Here is an 18678-nt window from a genome sequence, read left to right as displayed (position 1 = left end):
GGTTTTAACATGGTTACAGTATATGCTCTAAAATCGCTGTACGTACAATAGTTTTAAATATAACTGGCATAAGTACCCCTATCTGTCCTCATATTACATTCCTGTAATTGTAGCATTCAAGTTGGGAGAGGCAGGGTCAACACCCTTGGTTAGTCAAAGCATTAACATAGGAGGGGAAGTGATGACTTCACCAATATTTCATTCATTGTCCAGTCAGAGATGGCAGGAAGGTTACTGACCAAGCTTAACTCCCTTAGAGAAAAGTAAGGTCCCCAACATGCTATGTGGCATGAATACCTGGATCATAAGAATGGCTGAACAAAACTACAAATCTTTCAAAAATAAAATATTCTTGAGTTTGTTACCTGTAGTTTCACCCTTTTGTTATCCTGCATTACAGTCTCACTTTAGGGCTCTCATTAAACAATTTAAAAAATCCTGCTTTTTTGGAATAAAAAAAGATTTGTTACTCTTTGCAACCTGAAAACCTTAATAAACGCATATAAATACAATTTACTCTCTCTACTGCAGGGATATGCAATTAGCGGACCTCCAGCTGTTGCCAAACTACAAGTCCCATGAGGCATAGCGAGACTCTGACAGCATCAAGCATGACACCCAGAGGCAGAGGCATGATGGTACTTGTAGTTTGGCAACAGCTGGAGGTCCGCTAATTGCATATCCCTGCTCTACTGGCACACCGTCTGTCCCAGAAAGGTCTAACTAAACTATAATATGACTATAATATAACAATTTAAAAGAGAAGTATGGCCAAAGCTCTTTTAGGCATGCTTCTCATGTGGGTCACAGGAGTGCACTTAGGTCTCCTTTCCTGTTACCCATAATCAGCCAACTGAGAGCTGACATCATAGAGCCGCTCCAGACTCTGGAGCGATCCTGACAATAATGTCGGGATCAACCCAGATTCCTGACTGTCAGCTGGCTCAGCCCCTCAGCATGCCACTGAGAGCACGAGCCAGCCGTTTCCACCCCCTCTCCTGCCCGGTGCTCCAGTGAGCGCTTGAGGCCTCGTACACACGGACGAACAGTCCGCTGAAAACGGTCCGCCGGACCGTTTTCAGCGGACATGTCCGCCCGGAGATTTCTGTCTGATGGTTGTACACACCATCAGACAGAAATACGCGCGTAAACAATACGCGGGGACGTGGCCGCGACGATGACGCGGCGACGTGGGCGGCCCTGGAAGTTCAAAGCTTCCACGCATGCGTAAAATCAGTACGACACATGCGAGGGATGGAGGTCGGTCGGACGTGTCCGGTGAGTCTGTACAGACGACCGAACACGTCTGACGGACAGGTTTCCAGCGGACAGATTTCTTAGCATGCTAAGAATTTTTTGTCTGCTGGAAACTGTCCGATCCGCCGGACAATTGTCCGGTCGGGCCTACACACGACCGGATCTGTCCGTCGGACCAGTTTCAGCGGACAGATCCGGTCGTGTGTACGGGGCCTGAAGGTCAGAGCACAGTTCGTTGACTGACAGTGACCGCTTTATGCTCAGAGCAGACCCAAGAACTGAGCAATCAGTGGACAGGACACATGATTGGTCAGGTTTTGAGTTTAGAGCCTGTCGGGGACAACTGTAGCATCAGTAGGTAGATAAGTATGTATGTTATTTGTTCCCACACTTCTGCTTTAGGTGTTGCTTATTTTGACTAGGATGGCTACTACCACCAATATAACATCTAAAGAGTACCGGCCCTTTCACACATGCTTTCTGATCAGGTCCGCCTGTCAGTTTTTCAGATGGACCTCCATTCACTCCTATGGAACAGCGGATGACATGTCCGCTGACACCTGCTGCTATCCGATGCGATCCTGTCCGCCAAATCCAAATGGATGGAGACCCTACTTTCCATCTGTCTGGCAGATCGGATGAGATCAAATGAAAACAGACAGGTCTGTTTTTATGCAAGCTCCCTGTAGAGGAGAGCGGGACTCTGCCAGGTCCATCTCAGTATAGTGATAGAGAAGGACCTGTCATCTGCCTGCTCAGCGGGGATCAGCAGATCGATCCCCCCACTGAGCAAGCAAAGCCGGTCACATGGACAAGCCTGTGTGAAAGGGGCCACCTGGATCCAAAATATATTTTTGGATTTTTTGGGGTATTTGTGGGTACATATTGAGCTCTTTAGAATATGGACTGCCACCATGCTTGCCTCCTACCAGCCTAGACCATCTTCCTTTTTTCTGTAAGTTTGCAGCAGCTCTCCAATGACTTCTCTAAAACCTTTAAAGCATAAGTGAAAGCATACGACTAAATACACAGTTGAACCTTTACATTTTGTTTAACACATTTTTTAATTCAGACAACCTTGCAATACACCAAAGCCATGTTTAGGCCTTACTTTTCTTCACTTCAGCTAAAGCAATACCGCTTGATCAATTCTGTGATTGGAAAGTGAAGGTGCAAAAAAAGTTAAAGAGGAGGTTATCTGTGAGCTCTATCCCTTAATCAGCTTGCTATATTTGTTATGTGTTTTATGTCACAGCACTGCGTAAGTCTTATTCTTATAGTGCTGTCCCTTTCTACCGATCTGAATTCTAATTTAGAGGTTTTATACCTGCATATTTTTTTTTCACAAGAATAAATATCTGCCTATGTTAAGCTTTAAACTTCTAGCCTAGATGGCACTGTTAGACAAATAGTACGGTTGTCAGGCTTCCAACAGACTTGTATTTTTCAGGCTCCTGTGGCTTTTTTAAAATGATCTTTCTGCCTATAAGGAGGTGGTTGGTTTAGCAAAGCAACATGAACCCAGATAGCAAGCAATTGTGCTGCAAGTTTGAAAATGACTTGCTAAGCTATTGCTAGACTTGCCAGGCTTCACACATGTGGTGCACATTGCATGAATCCAGATCAACTTTCTTTGCAAACATTCTGCAAGTCTGCTGCAAGTTCTGGTTCAGTTATGTTGTGCAATAGTCATCCCACCACATGGGTCACTGTGGCTGAATTTTCATGCCAAAGACTTGCTCTTGCTGTAGCCTCACCAATGCAACTTTGCTTTTGCTAGAGGCTTGCCATGCAAACTTGCTAAAAATTGCAAAAGTGTCAACTAGAACTTGTGCTTCAAGTGATCTGCAAGTGTACAACTTGCCAGTGAAAATGTGCAGAAAGTTAACAGACTTACAATTCAACACTGCCACAAATTTATGGCAAGTTATCCTTGCTATCTGTGAACCTTACCTGGTCTAAAGCAATTCTGAAGTAATAACAGTGCTGAAGTGTAGGCACCAGGTTCTACTCTTTGTCTTCAGATTGACCTGTGTCTCTGTAAATCCTTTTGGATTCAAGGGCCCAGGCTTTACACAGGGTTTCGATTTCTGCCCAAGTTCAAGTTAAGCCTTAAGCTCCTAATACTAAACCTGTGCACTGTCATTCAGTTGTAAAATGTCAATGCATCTTTTTCCCACTGCAGTTCTAGCTTTTGTCCGGGAAGAGGCATAGCAATGGAAGGGTGAGCTTAATGTTGAATTTGGCAGAAGTCAAGATCCCATGTACCACCTGGGCCTTGATTCCAAATGTAGGGAAATAGGATCAATTTAAAGACTTCCACAGGTACTTTCTTTTAGAAGTGTTATTACTGTAGAAAAGTTTAAGGCCAGATGAGATTTACTTGGGGCGTATATTGTCCCATGCATCACTACAACCCATGGTAATGATTCATTTATTAAGTGGTCTTGCATAGCAAGAGCACTTATTGTTATCTCACATATATATTATTATTCTTATAGCCAAATTTACCACCCTAACTCCTCCCACAGTTTTTACACTACATAGACGAGTAATATACCGAAACGTGCGGATTGTTCCCAATCGCGTTGCTATTACTTTGTGGAATGTTTCGCTTAATCGTTCGCGAAATATCGTCGTTTTTGCGGCCAAATTTTTCCATAGGAATGAATGGTGAAGCTTACAGTGTGGAATGTCAAAAACTGAAAAATCAGGACATGATTTGTAAACTGCGACCACTCCCTCATTTTCAAGCCGACCTACACAAATCGTATATCAAAACGTTCAGCTATCCCTGCTGCCACTACACGTGTTCACGGCTAAGCGATCTACCAAACCATTTTCACAATACGGCCATTTGTTTGCAACCTATGCCATCAATTGACCTCCATTGACTTACATTGAAATTCCAGTCAGGAAACCAAAAATCTTTAGGACAATATATAAACTGCGACTATGCCTTCAATTTTTATATTTCAGAGACATACTATACATCAAAATGTAGGTCTGGGTGTTGTGAACTGTATAATGTATAGTTTTTAAAATACAATCATTTGAATAGGACAAATATTAAAAAAAATCCATAATCTCTGAGTCTGTGTTTAGAGGCTGCATATCAACAAACACTGGTTTCCTAGGAGACGCTGAGGTAATTAAAACTCCTCACACACACAGCTGTAAGGGGATTCTATAGCTCCTCCCACACAGATATAGGAGAACTGGAGAAAGTGCAGAGAAGAGCAACCAAACTGATAAGAGGCATGGAGGAGCTCAGCTATGAGGAAAGATTAGAAGAACTAAATTTATTCACTCTTGAGAAGAGGAGAATAAGGGGGGATATGATCAACATGTACAAATATATAAGAGGTCCATACAGTGAACTTGGTGTTGAGTTATTCACTTTACGGTCATCACTGAGGACAAGGGGGCACTCTTTACGTCTAGAGGAAAAGAGATTTCACCTCCAAATACGGAAAGGTTTTTTCACAGTAAGAGCTGTGAAAATGTGGAACAGACTCCCTCCAGAGGTGGTTCTGGCCAGCTCAGTAGATTGCTTTAAGAAAGGTCTGGATTCTTTCCTAAATGTACAGAATATAACTGAGTACTAAGATTTGTAGGTATAGTTGATCCAGGGTAAATCCGATTGCCTCTCGGGGGATCAGGAAGGAATTTTTTCCCCTGCTGTAGCAAATTGGATCATGCTCCGCTGGGGTTTTTTGCCTTCCTCTGGATCAACTGTGGGTATGGAGTTGGGTGTATAGGATTTTACTGTGTTTTTTTATTTTGTTTTTTGTGGTTGAACTGGATGGACTTGTGTCTTTTTTTCAACCTGACTAACTATGTAACTATGTAACTATGTAACTATGTAAGTTGTGAGGTGATTTCTTTGAGTTGATCTCTGTGAGGTGATATATGTGAGGTGATATCTGTGAGGTGATTTCTGTGAGGTGATTTCTGTGAGGTGAGTTCTGGCTTCTACCACACAACTGAGGCAAATTATATCTAGTCTCACACAGCTCTGAGGAAAATTATAGCATTATAGCTCCTTCTTCACAGCTCTGAAGGGAATTATATCTCCTCCAACACATAGCATTATGCCATCTAAAGGAAAGAGGTCTAAAGCTGCAAAGATACGCTGGACTAAACAGGACCTTTCAGACCCACGCTTTTGGGATCCGGAGCCCCACAGCAGCATAGTGGAAATGGAGGTTAGTAACCCTCCATAGCAACCAGTCCATAGCAACCCTCCATAGCAACCAGTCCATAGCAACCAGTCCATAGCAACCCTCCATAGCAACCAGTCCATAGCAACCCGTCCAAAACAACCAGTCCATAGAAACCGTCAATAGCAACCAGTCCATAGCAACCAGTCCATAGCAACCCGTCCATAGCAACCAGTCCATAGCAACCAGTTCATAGCAACCGTCCATAGCAACCAGTCCATAGCAACCAGTCCATAGCAACCAGTCCATAGCAACCAGTCCATAGCCATCAGTCCATAGCCATCAGTCCATAGAAACCCGACCATAGCAACCCGACCATAGCAACCACTCCATAGCAACCCGTCCATAGCAACCAGTCCATAGCAACCAGTCCATAGAAACCATCCAAAGCAACCAGTCCATAGCAGCCAGTCCATAGCAACCCTCCATAGCAACCAGTCCATAGCAACCAGTCCTTAGCAACCCTCCCATAGCAAGAAGTCCATAGCAACCGTCCATAGCAACAAGTACAAGTCCATAGCAACCAGTCTATAGCAACCAGTTTTGATGGGGTAGTTTTTGATGGATCAGTTTTTGATGGGGCAATGGATCGAACTGGATCAACACACTGTTGGATCACATTTACATCTCCAGGGGCACTGTCTCAAGTCAGGAGTATTGGTGGAGGCAAGACCACGTCGCACAATTTCCCCAGAAATTGTATCTTTTCTAGTTCTTAATGCCACCCCAATGCACCTTGCCAATGACCAGTAATACACTACCATTCATTGCGGTGTGGTATGTTGCAAAACATTCTGCATGTCTGTTTTTTCTATGCGTTCTGGAACATTGGCAGCTTATTTAAATAAATGGGCTACAATAACACCAAGCAAGTTAATGTACAAGTTACCAACTTACAAAATGCAATTAAAATAATATATTTGTTGGAAATTTTTTAAAAACGTCCTCACCCCTTTTACCTCCTTGCATGTCATAGCCCTCTCCTCTTTTGGGAGAGTCTAACTACTGTGCTGGGCCAGCTCCCTTCAACTCCCCACATAACTTTTCATGCAGCTGCTGGAGCAATAGAGAAGGGTAATGCTATAGAGCAGGGGTTTCAAAACTTTATAGGCAAAGGGCCAGTTACTGTGCTTTAGAAGGTGTAGGATTGTGACCACTGAGAGTAGAAAATTCCTCAGACTTGGTGGTCAGAGGTGGTAAAAAAATTACATAACACCGCCTGTAGGCGGTCGGAGGTGAAACCGTGCCTCATCATTGGTATTAGTGGGAAGAATAGTTTCCATTGTTGGTGTCAGTGGGAGGAATGTTGCCCCATCGTTGGTATCAGTGGGAGGAATAGTGCCCTATCATTGGTAATAGTGGGAGTAGTAGTGCCCCATCAAGAATAATCCCCATCATTGGTGTCAGTGCGAAAAATTGTGCCCCAATGATGGTGTCAGTGGATAGGATAGTGCCGCATTGTTGGTGTCAGTGGGAGATATAGTGCCTTGTATTGGTGGAAGGAATAGTGCCCCAAGGGCTGGAAAAAGGCAAGCAAAGGGCCACATCCGGCCCACAGGCCGCAGTTTGGAGACCACTGCTATAGAGCAAGTGTCTCCAATGGTGGCCTGTGGGCTGAATGAAGCCCTTTGCTTGTGTTTATCCGGAACTTGAGGCACTAATCCTTCCACTAATACCAAAGATGGAGTACTATTCCTCCCACTGACACCCCGATTATGTAATTTATTTTACTGCCATTGACCACCAAGCCTATGGCATTGTTTACTCCCACCAATGCCAGGGTATTTTCTACTCCTACTGGCCACAGTCCGGCCACCCTTATATCTGAAGGGCAGTAAACCGGCCCTTTGTTTCAAAAGTTTGGAGACCCCTGTTACACTGTAGAGTGTTACTGAAGTGACAGTCCTAGGTCTGCTGGGGCTGACATCACATCCTAGATGGTGGTGCCCAGAAGTAGCCATTTGGATGTCTACACAAGCAAGGCTTGTACAGGTAATAACATACATAAAATGTACATGTAATCCTGTAAGTATGTTAAATGAACAGAAGATTGTTGTTGAAATGAGTGGTCTGATGAAAGGGTCTCTAACTCAACACATGTTAAGCCTTAAGTAACTAATCTGAAATCCGCAGAACAAGTAGAAAAAAATCTCAGCCACTGCACACCATACAAGCCAGGCGTGTACCCTCAGTGGAATTCACCAGATGGGGGACATAGAGCAGAGACCCTAAAGTCAGATTAGGTTGACTGATCTGAAATGTTTAAAATTTGTGATACATACAAAGTAAACACTCCAATATCATGTTCTTTTTCTGTAATAGATGTCCATGTGAGAATACAGCCATGTTCCAGCCAAATATTCTGACTGAGCACTGCACTTTTATCCTGCAGCTCATGTTTAACTGCTGATTTCCAGTTCACAAGCCAAACCCAGCCGCATGAATTATGTTATCAGCCACTTTAGATTTGGCAGAAGGGAAAGATAGCATGTTCACACAGCCCTTCAGCAGGATTACTGGACTGGAAGTCTGCTGTGTGTAGAAAACAAATTGCTCCCATTATAACAGATGAATGAGAATTATCTTCATTCTCGATAAGCATGAAATATTTAATACATTCATTTTCATTTTGGGGAGATGAATGCTGGTATTTTTTGGTGTAGAGCTCCCAGGGTAGAAGGGCAGAGAGCACTACCTTAAGTGATTGTAAAGGCAATAGGGGTTATTTACGAAAGGCAAATCCACTTTTCACTACAAGTGCAGTCGCTGTAGATCCGAGGAGGACATGCAAGGAGAATAAAAAAACATTATTTTAGCTTGCACATGACTGGATGATAAAATCAGCAGAGCTTCTTCTCATTTTAGATCTTCCCTTCAGATCTACAGCGACTAGACTTTCAAGTGCACTTTCAGTGCAATTTCAAGTGCACTTGTAGTGCAAAGTGGATTTGCCTTTTCGGAAATAACCCCCAATGTGTTTAATTAAAAAAAAAAACATGTTATACTTATCTGCTCTGTGCAAGGGTTTTGCACAGAGCAGTCCTGATCCTCCTTTTCTCGGGGCCAACGCTCCTAGCTCTTCCCCCCTGCAGAATGCCCCCATAGCAAGCCACTTGCTATGGGGGCACTCATGTATGCTCAATCCTGAGCTGTCTCCTTACTGGCTTGGACTGACAGCAGCAGGATTCAATGGCTCTTGCTGCTTCTTTGTCCAATGAGGTGAGAGAGAGATACTGATCTTGTGAATATTGCTGGATCGAGATTTGGCTCAGGTAAGTATTTACAAGGGCTGGGGGTGTGAGCTGCATGCAGAAGGTTTTTTACCTTAATGCATAGAACGAGAGCGATCATCACTGGGTCAGTTAACTCTGCAGTTAACCCTTTACACATACACAACAGGTATCGCCACATATTTTAACAGAAACGCATATAGATTCACAGCATCTGCTGTAAGAATTCTGACTTCTAAGAAACATCTGTAATACACACTGTTTTGACAGACAGCGATATGACAGATGTTAAAATACAGTAGCACTCAAAGAGACAAGGATTTGTTATTTTTTGCTGTAGAGATTTAAAGATAAAGCTTAATGTCTTTAATAAAAGCTAAAAACCTAGACAGTAACCAGCAGTGAAATAAATGGGAATAAAAGTGGTTTTAACAGTGTCCAATAACTTCCGCATATATCTAGTCTGATAGAGTTACTGACCCTCAAAGTGACTTCCTGTCTCTGATGTTGTGCAAAGTTTTGATGGAATATTAAGTGAGCTTGACCCAAAAGGGGAAGCTCCGCTTGTCTGCCTCCTCCCCCCTCGCAGCCACATTTGGCACTTTTCAGGGGGGAGAGGTTACCTGGTTTTGACAGGTTCATGCTCCCACTTCCAGCTGTTCTCACCGCAGCGAAGTCAGCAGGAACCATTCACAAAGCACAGTGCACTTCACTTCAAGGCTTCGCTGCTGGTTTCCCTTAGTGGAGATGGTGGCGGCAGCACCCGACAGCCGATTGAAAAATAAGCTCCCCAGCCAATTGAAAAATAGGAACCCGAGACGATTGGAATATCAGCTGGGGGGGAAGACATCGCTGAATTTGTGGACAGGTAAGTGTCTTAATATTAAAAGCCAGTAGTTACAATATCTGTAGCTGCTGACTTTTATTTTTTTCTGAAGGAGCCTCCCAGGCTGCCGCTGCAACACCTTTTGTGGCCTTTGAGGGGGGCATTTTCAGAAATAACAAGGCCAATCAAAAAATCTGAGGAGTTTGGAGTAGGAGGATTAACATGTATTGGATATTCCGGCAGACCATCCCACAATGTCCGTTTTCTAATTGTGTTGATATTTTCCTATGATCACAAGCTACAGTCTAATAACCCATACATTATTATGCAGCATCAAAGTACTATTTGAAACATGCAACACATTGAAACATATGACTTCTCTTAAGGGAGGCAAAGCTTTGCTTCCTGGTAAGGCAAAACTGTTTGAGACACTACAATACATACTCTTCCACATAAGAACATTTGTAAATACCAATGCAAAATGTTACGATGACAATTGATTATAATGGGAATGTAATGGAAGTGTTCACGCTTTATTCCTAATATGTATTTTATTTCATATGACTAAGCACTGTTTGTTAGCGTGAAACGCGTCAGCTCTTCTGTCCGTTCTGCTGTGGCATGTATTTTTTATTTAATTTTTTGAATAAAAGGCAAAAACTTTTTTGGAGTGTGCCTATCCAGAACTTCTTCCTGTTTTATTGCTATATGCATTGCCAGCACCTGGGCTTCTAAAGTGGAGGAGAGGTTTTCACCTTTGTTTGACCTACCTAGAGCGGTGATATCCCCTTCCCTGTATTTTATGGTTGCTGTACCTGATAACAATAAAAACTATTGAGAAAGAAATTACCATTTGATAGAGGCTTAACTTTATATTTGTAAAATGCCTAAACCACGTATGAGATGGAATGTGCCTAATCTGCCTCCTGTACCTTGTAGTATAGGGGTGTTTAGTCTTAAAATAACGATAGTCCTCTTCTATTGTCAGGTGGATGTTTGTTAATACTGTATATAATTTCATCAGATCAGGATTTTAAAAACATAGCTGGATTTTGGTTCTTCAGTGTGAAACATCCAGGAATGTGGCCTACTTTCCCTTGCAAGCCAAAATATATCACATGCCATAATGCCTATACTAATGAAGGTTTACGATACTATTATTATGCTGTTGACTTTAAAAAATTGTTTAAATACTTATGCCGCGTACACACGACCGTTTTTGAAAAATGTATACACAAGTCCATCGGACAGTCCAAAGTACAAACATGCATGCTCGGAATCAATGATCACCAAACATGACATTAGCAGAAGGTGCCCAAAGGGTGGTGCTAAAGAGCTGAAAACTCACGTAGTACGTAACTACGTTTGTGTTTGTTTTACCAACTATTGTGTGCCGTTTGTATGCAAGACAATTTCATGGCCAATGCCCTTCAGACAAAAGTCAGAGGCTTTGTCTGCAGAAAATCTGATCGTGTGTACGAGGCCTGAGGCACAATATGAGGCAGATTCAATATAAAATCATACAGTTTATTACAATCAGTAAAATGTCATCTTAATAAACACATTACCCCAGCAAGGAAGACATATATTGCAAAGTAAAGTACCCAACACTGGAATTGAAATAGGGCTCCCCTAGTGTTCATATAGATTTAATTATTTTTTCATTTCTTGATGCTGATGCCCTGATATTACTCCAAATCCAGACTCAGCGCATTTCGTGGGAGATCTTGCTATTTCAGGACAAGTTGGATTGTGAATTGCACTAAATATAATTGAAAAAAACATACTATTATATATTATTCACAATATTTCAAAAGTACATCATAGATATTTCCTGATAACTGTATTAAATGCTTACATATTGAAGAGAAATATTACATCATGGACTGCATGCACATACAGATCTTGGGGATGGACACAGGAGCCAAGAGGAGCCTGACATACCCGATGGAGCTCATGTAATAGATAGCGAATTTATAGTCCGGCATGATCCCTTCAGTGTCTCTAATATAATAATTTTAAAAATGTCACTAGCTGAGGCCACTGGCAACAGACTTGAATCTAAATGATTTATCACGGACTTGTGAACATTAGAAAAATGAGGATGGCATCAGGTCTTCCCCCTTTAGTTTGCGGATCATCAGCTCTCATTATCTTTGCATCCAGTATTGCCTGTGGTCGCCTTAAAACTAATATTTCCCCCATTACTGACTTAGCATGCCGTGTTCTGCACTGTGTGCCTCTGTGTAGAGCCATGGTTTTTGGTTCCTCATATCAGAATCTTTAGTAAGAAGTACAGCGAGCTGCACGGTAGTGACATCACCAACTTCCACTCAAAATCCCCAGAGACTAGCGGTCAGGGGCAGCAGTGCCTTAGATCTCACGCTGCAGATATACATGCCAAAGCACCCTTACAAGCCAAGAAGTACACTGCTGTTTTTTCAGGAGGAGCTTCAGGCAAAAGGTAAATTATTCTGGGTACTGCTTGGGCACAAATAACATTTCCCTATAACATAACAAATCATTACTCTTTGTGTCCAATCTACTTTAAAGCTGAACTCCAGTCATTTTTTTAATGTGAAAAGGTTAGATCCCATCAACTTTTTATTTGTCATTTAGATTACTGCTCAAGTCCTGTATATTTGACAGGATTTAGACAGATCAGGAAGTGAGGGAAAATGTCACCACTTCCTATTGATTTGATGGGTGTCAGAACAGGAAATGAAGGAAACTTCTCCTCACCCATAGACAGTAATAAATAAAAATGTTCTAGTATAGTCAGAAAGTTTAGAACTCCTGTCAATATTTTATTCATGTCTGTGTCCCTATATGAGAGATTTCCTCCTACTTCATGTGAAGGTGACTTATATTATCATTTTTTTAGGCCAACATGAGACAGAGGAACAGCTGGGCACAGCCAACACAGAAATGCGATTGCTGCAAGACAACCTGCGTCAGGTAGAGTTGGAACGCCAAACTGCTATTGAACGTGCTTCAAAATTGGAGCATAGCCTACGTATGTGTGACGATGAGAAGAGGGATTTCCAGGTATGTAGCATGGTACTAGAACATAAGCATTGCTTCACTTCAGTTTTCTTTGAACATTCCTCTCATAATTTCTCTAAAGATGTACCCCAAACAAGGATTTTGTATTAATATCTCTTCTTCAGTTAGCAAGTAAGGATATTGTTACTTTAGCTACTTTAGCTGCCAAATACTACTCAAGCCTAACACAAAAAGCCTGTTCTTATCTCTCAAATTTTGCCCAAACTAGTTATGGAAAGTCAGAATGACCACATTAAAGCTGAATTCTAGGCAGATACAAATGAAACAAATAAATATGGCTCAGTAATCAATAATGCATAAAAAAAAAAAAAATTCAAATGGAAGTACCTGAATTAGAATTGAAACTGGTATTAGCCCCTGGTATTTCCTGTGCAGCAGGGCTGTGAGAGGAAGAAGCAGCACACGGAGCTTATCAGTTCATGTGCTGAATAAGAACATGCTGAAAGGAAATGAAAGCAGAGTGACAGAGAGCTCACCACTGTGCTGTTTTTTCTTTGAGTATAAAGTCAAATGCTGGGAAGGGTCAAGGATAATTTGGGATCAGAGAATGTCAGTTAAATTATGCTGGCCATCAGACTTGAGCACATCAAGCGACAGCATTATTATACTGATACACAAATTATATAGCGCCAACAGTTTACGCAGCACTTCACAATGTAGAGGGGGACAGCACAAATATGGTACAGTTCAATACAGAAGGCACAGGAGGGCCCTGCTTGTAGAGCTTACATTCTAAAGGGAGGGGGATAGTGGTAGTACAAAAGGTAATAGCTGCGGGGGAGGATTTGATGGTGGTGGCTTGGGTATGGTTCATAGGCAGGTCTGGGATAGGCTTCCCTGAATAAGTGGGTTTTCAGGGATCTCCTAAAGGTGGACAGGGTAGGGGCTGATCGTACATACTGGGGCAGGGAGTTCCTGAGGATGGGAAAGGTTTGAGAAAGTGGTGTGACATCCATACCGATATGTCATTCAGTAAGTTTGTGATCTGTGAGGAGATCGAGGGGGGGTAAGTTGAGGAGTGAAGATATAGATCTGGGTGTCATCAGCGTATAGGTGGTATTGGAAGCCATGGGAGATCTTAACTGGCCCAGGGAAGAGGTATAGAGCGACAATAGGAGGGGCCCAAGGATGGAGCCTTGGGGTACCCCTTTAGAAAGAGGAAGAGGAGTGGAGGAGATGGAGTTGTAAGTGACACTGAAAGTGCACTGAGATAGGTAGGAGGAGAACCAGGATAAAGCATAATCACGGAGTGGAGTTTGCTGAGGAGGAGCAGGTGGTCAACTGTGTAGAAGGCAGCAGAGAGGTCCAAGAATATGAGTATGGAGTAATGGCCATTGGTTTTAGCAGTTAGTAGGTCATTGGTGAGTTTTAGTAGGGCAGTTTCAGTGCAATGTTGTGGGCGGAAGCCAGACTGTAGGGGATCGAGAAGGTAGCGACTCATTCGGTCATGGACGAGGCGTTCAATGAGCTTGGAGGCAAACAGGAGCAGAGAGATGGGTCTTAGGTTATTCAAACAGGTGGGGTCTAGTGAGGGTTTTTTTAAATATGGGGGTAACCAGTGCATGTTTGAGCGGGGAAGAAAAGGTGCCGGAGGAGAGGGAGAGGTTGAAGATGTGGGTTAGGGAGTTTAGAATAGAGCGGGAAGGTGGTCACAGTAATTGTAAGGGGACAGGTGGTGAGGTGGGCCACAGAGAGGAGTTTATCAACTTCCTTGGTGGTAACAGGGCAGAAGGAGGAGATTATTGAGTGTGGTGTTTCAACTTATGTGTTAGGTAGGGGACAGTAAAAAAGTACTGCAAAAAAATTGAAGTTAAATATTGCATTTCATTTTTTATTTATATCCTCACTATCGTAGGAACGACTGTGTCGGGCTCGCAGTTGTGAAAGCAGACAGGAGCTGGAATGTAAGAGCCTAAGAGAAATACTGGAAGCTTCAGAAAACCGCAGTACAGACCTGGAACTCAGGCGCCGCTCTCTGGAAGGGGAACTGGAGAGGACGCGGCTTTGCCTAGCAGAAAGAGAAGCAGAAGTTCTGGCTTTACAGGACCAAGCACAAGACTTACAGGAACATTTGAAGGAGAGCGAAGACAGAGAGGCTGGCCTACAGAGAGAGGTGCAAAAGCTGAACCTGGCCTTGTCTAGGGCACAGGATGGAGAAAGGCATCTGCAGGAGAAATCACAGGGGCTGACACAAGCTCTAGGAGAAGCAGCAACTGGCAGGGGTAACCTGCAGGAAGATGTGAACAAATTACAAGGAGCTCTGACAGCAGCTGAGCAAGACAGACGGGTCCTGCAGGTAACGTCTCCACCATCTCCACAAAATTCCATTTTCAAGAGTACAGTTTAAGGAACTTATGCCTCGTACACACGATCGGAATTTCCGATGGAAAAGGTCAGACGGAATTTTTTCATCGGATATTCCGACCGTTTGTATGCCCCATCTGACTTTTTACATCAGAAATTCCAACGGAGTTAGAGTTTTCCAACGGAAATTTCGTTCGTCTGTATGGAACTCTGATGGTGAGAAAAACATGCATGCTCAGAAACAATTCGACACATGCTCGGAAGCATTGCGCGTAATTTCTCTAGGCTTGTCGTAGTGTTGTACGTCAATGTGTTTTTGACAGTTGGAATTTGGTGTGTCCGTGTGTATGCAAGACAGCTTAAACCCATCGGAGTTTATTCCGACGGATACTCAGATCTTGTGTACAGGGCATAAGGCTAGCCATACACAACTAGATTTCTTCATCCACAATAAACAGCATTGCTAAAGGAATTATCCCTGCCAGCCATTGTATTCTGACAGCTTCAACAACTGTTATGCCGCGTACACACGGTCGTTTTTTTGTGATGAAATAAAACGACGTTTTAAAAAGCGTCATTTAAAATGATCGTGTGTGGGCAAAACGTTGTTTTATGTCTTCTGAAAAACGACAAAAAAAAAATTCGAACATGCTTAAATTTTTTATGTCGTTTTTCAAAATGTCTTTTTTTGTGTCATAAAAAAATGATTGCGTGTGGGCTAAAACTACGTTTAAAACAACGTTTTTAAACCCGCGCATGCTCAGAAGCAAGTTATGACGCGAGTTTGAATGGAACAGAGTGCCGTCGTACGTGTTGTACGTAACCGCGCTTTGCAAGAGCATTTTCAGAAAACGATGGTGTGTACGCGGCATTAGAATACAGGATGCAGGATATAGTCCCTGTTCAACGGAGAATTTTTCACCCATCAACTTAATTTTCAAGTTTCATGAGGTGGTTGGTGTCAACGAGTGGATCTAACTGTGGCCAGTTCTATTAGAATTTGATAAAAAGTTGTGTGTGGCTAACATAAGTTCAGTACTGATAGCAACTAGTCGGAACCCATTGCAATTATGACTGCAGTAAAAGTGATTTTTTATTGGTTGCTGTAGGTTACTATGATTTCAGAGCCATGTGATAAAAGTTAAATGCTCTATTTAAAGGGAAAGTATATAGCCAGATTCAGAAAGACCTGCCTAACTTTAGGCAGGCGTAGCGTATCTCATATACGCTACGCCGCCGTAAGTTAGAGAGGTAAGTACAGTATTCACAAACAACTTGCGTTCTAAGTTACGGCGGCGTAGTGTAAATCTGCCGGCTTAAGCGCGCCTAATTCAAATTGTGAAGAGGTGGGCGTGTTTTATGTAAATAAAGCATGACCCCACATAAATGACGATTTGAAGGAACGGCGCATGCGCCGTCCGTGGACGTATCCCAGTGCGCATGCTCCAAATTACGCCACAAAGACTTATTGGTTTCGACGTGAACGTAAATTACGGCCAGCCCCATTCACGGATGACTTACGCAAACGACGTAAAACGTGAAAAATTTGACGCGGTTCCCACGTCCATACTTAACATTGGCTGCGCCATCTTTTTGGTGGATTATCTTTACGCCTGAAAACGCCTTAAGTAAACGGCATATCTTTACTGCGACGGGCAAGCGTACGTTCGTGAATAGGCGTATCTCGCTGATTTACATATTCTAGGCGTAAATCAGCGTACGCGCCCCTAGCGGCCAGCGTACATAGACAGCTAAGATACGACGGCGCCGGCGGTCGTATTTTAGCAACATTTAAGCGTATCTCAATTTGAGAATACGCTTAAATATACGACGGCGCAGATTCGGAGTTACAACGGCGTATCTACTGATATGCCGTCGTATCTCTTCCTGAATCTGGCTAATAGTCTTTACAATTTTTGTGCATAAAATTGAGATGAAAAATATATATAAAACTGATGTAAATAATCTTATCAATATGTGTTAATTAAAAAAAACTTGTCTCTGTATAAAATTTGTAATGGCATACAGTATATGCATGTGGGCAGCTTTACAGTACACAATGGTTTATGGCTTTGCTGCTCCTCTAAAAACGCAAGTGCATGAGTTGCTAATCTACAGTATATTTAATAACAATAAAATAGAAGAACACGTTTTTGAAACAATTAATCTAATAATATTTCAAAATGACGTTCTCACTGACAATAATGAAAGATGGATCGTTCTGCTTCCGTTCTAAATATTTTGCTACTGCAGGCTTCTACCTATATGACTATTTTGCAAATGTCGACATTTAGAGATAAATAAAATACAGTAGATCCCACAATGATTAATCCAGCTTCTAATTACTGGGTGTTTTGTCATTCTTCCTCAGGAGCGCCTAGATTCTGTCCGGCAAGCACTAAGTGACAGCAAGAGACAGAACATGCGTCTCTCACAGACAGTGCAGGAGCAGCAGCAGCAGCTGGGGGACATACAGCTGGCATGCAGAGAGTTTCAGGCAAGAGCAGAAGATCTGCAGCAGGTGAGACAAGATCATGAAGGGCAGGAGAACATTTAAAAAAGGATGTCTGAAAACTGATAAGAAAACAAATTGGAATTCCAATGAGTATTTTTTTGCACAGGGTTTTCTCTTCAGTCTTCATGGTACGAACATGTTCCCTTCGGTACCTGCCCATGTTTGACTTATGCCGCGTACACACTTTCATTTTTCGGCAGTTGTAAAAAACGTTTTTTCCAACTTCATCATTAAAACGATGTTGCCCACACACGGTCATTTAAAAAAAATGTACGATGGCACTATAAAGGGGAAGACATTAAAGCAGTCCTTGCACTTGTTTTTTATGTTTTATTGTGGGAGATTAAACTTGGATGGGGAATGGGAACTTATAAGATGCCCAAGTAATGAACAGTCAATATTGGGACTACTATATACATTCTAGTGTATACTCCTCTTCTCCTCCTGCACATCGCTTCCTTTCTGAGTATCACTCCTCCTGCACATTGCTTCCTATCTTGCACTCTCCAGACTAGCTAGCACTGTAAGCCTGACACTGGCTCAGCCAGGCCCAAAGCAAAAGGCCCTTTACAGGCAGGGACCACGGGCCTCCCAGTTCTCCCGATGGCGTGATCACACACCAGCCCCTCTGGCTGCCTCTTTGGAACTCCTGGAGACTTTCCCGGCAGTGTTCTCCCACTGTCCTCTCCTGCTCCACCTGTGCCTCCTGGCCAGGACCCCTCTGCGGGTTATAAGAGGGTCCCGTCCGCACCTGAGCCCAGGCCGAAGGTCACCCCCCAGACTGGGGAGCTCCCTCAAAGGCCCCGACAGCCTAACACTCCATCTCCATCTTCCACCCGATACAACTACTCAGCTGGGCTGACCCTGGGTATTTAAGCTAATTCAAGTTGGGGATTGGTCAGGGCTCCCTAGAATACCCCAGGTGGCTCCACCTCCCCTCTTCACCTTTCTTTCCAGAACATTCTGGAAAGAAATGGGAGGTCCTGGTGACACCACCTGCAAGGCACCCAGCACTGCTCTAGCCTGGAATCTTTAATACTCTAAACAAAAACCTGCACTATCCCTTCTAGCCACTAGAGGGTGCTACACAAACATGAGTAACGTGGATAGCTAAAGACATTAACCACTAGAGTACCGGGCCATCGTCAAATGACGGCTCCACGGTGACTCTGAATATTCAACAGGACGTCATTTGACATCCTGTATTCTTGCGGCCACTGGGGGGCGCGCGAGCGCGCCGACGGCGGCGCGCGCGCG

The 18678-nt window shown here is 43.1% G+C and overlaps 1 protein-coding gene across 2 annotated transcripts in view; it reads left to right on the top strand.

Moving 5' to 3' along the window:
* LOC120936507 (rootletin-like) overlaps positions 1 to 18678 on the top strand; it is a 167164-nt gene that overhangs the window by 131334 nt on the left and 17152 nt on the right. For both annotated transcript variants that reach the window (XM_040348921.1, XM_040348920.1), the window contains exons 30-32: positions 12421 to 12584; positions 14458 to 14898; positions 17278 to 17427. In XM_040348921.1, the coding sequence (XP_040204855.1) occupies positions 12421 to 12584; positions 14458 to 14898; positions 17278 to 17427 (755 nt within the window). The remainder of the gene's footprint in view (positions 1 to 12420; positions 12585 to 14457; positions 14899 to 17277; positions 17428 to 18678) is intronic.

Source organism: Rana temporaria, chromosome 4 (assembly GCF_905171775.1).
Source record: "Rana temporaria chromosome 4, aRanTem1.1, whole genome shotgun sequence".
NCBI lineage: Eukaryota > Metazoa > Chordata > Amphibia > Anura > Ranidae > Rana > Rana temporaria.
The sequence above is the reverse complement of the archived record's forward strand: the minus strand, read 5'-3'. Positions and strand labels throughout refer to the sequence as shown.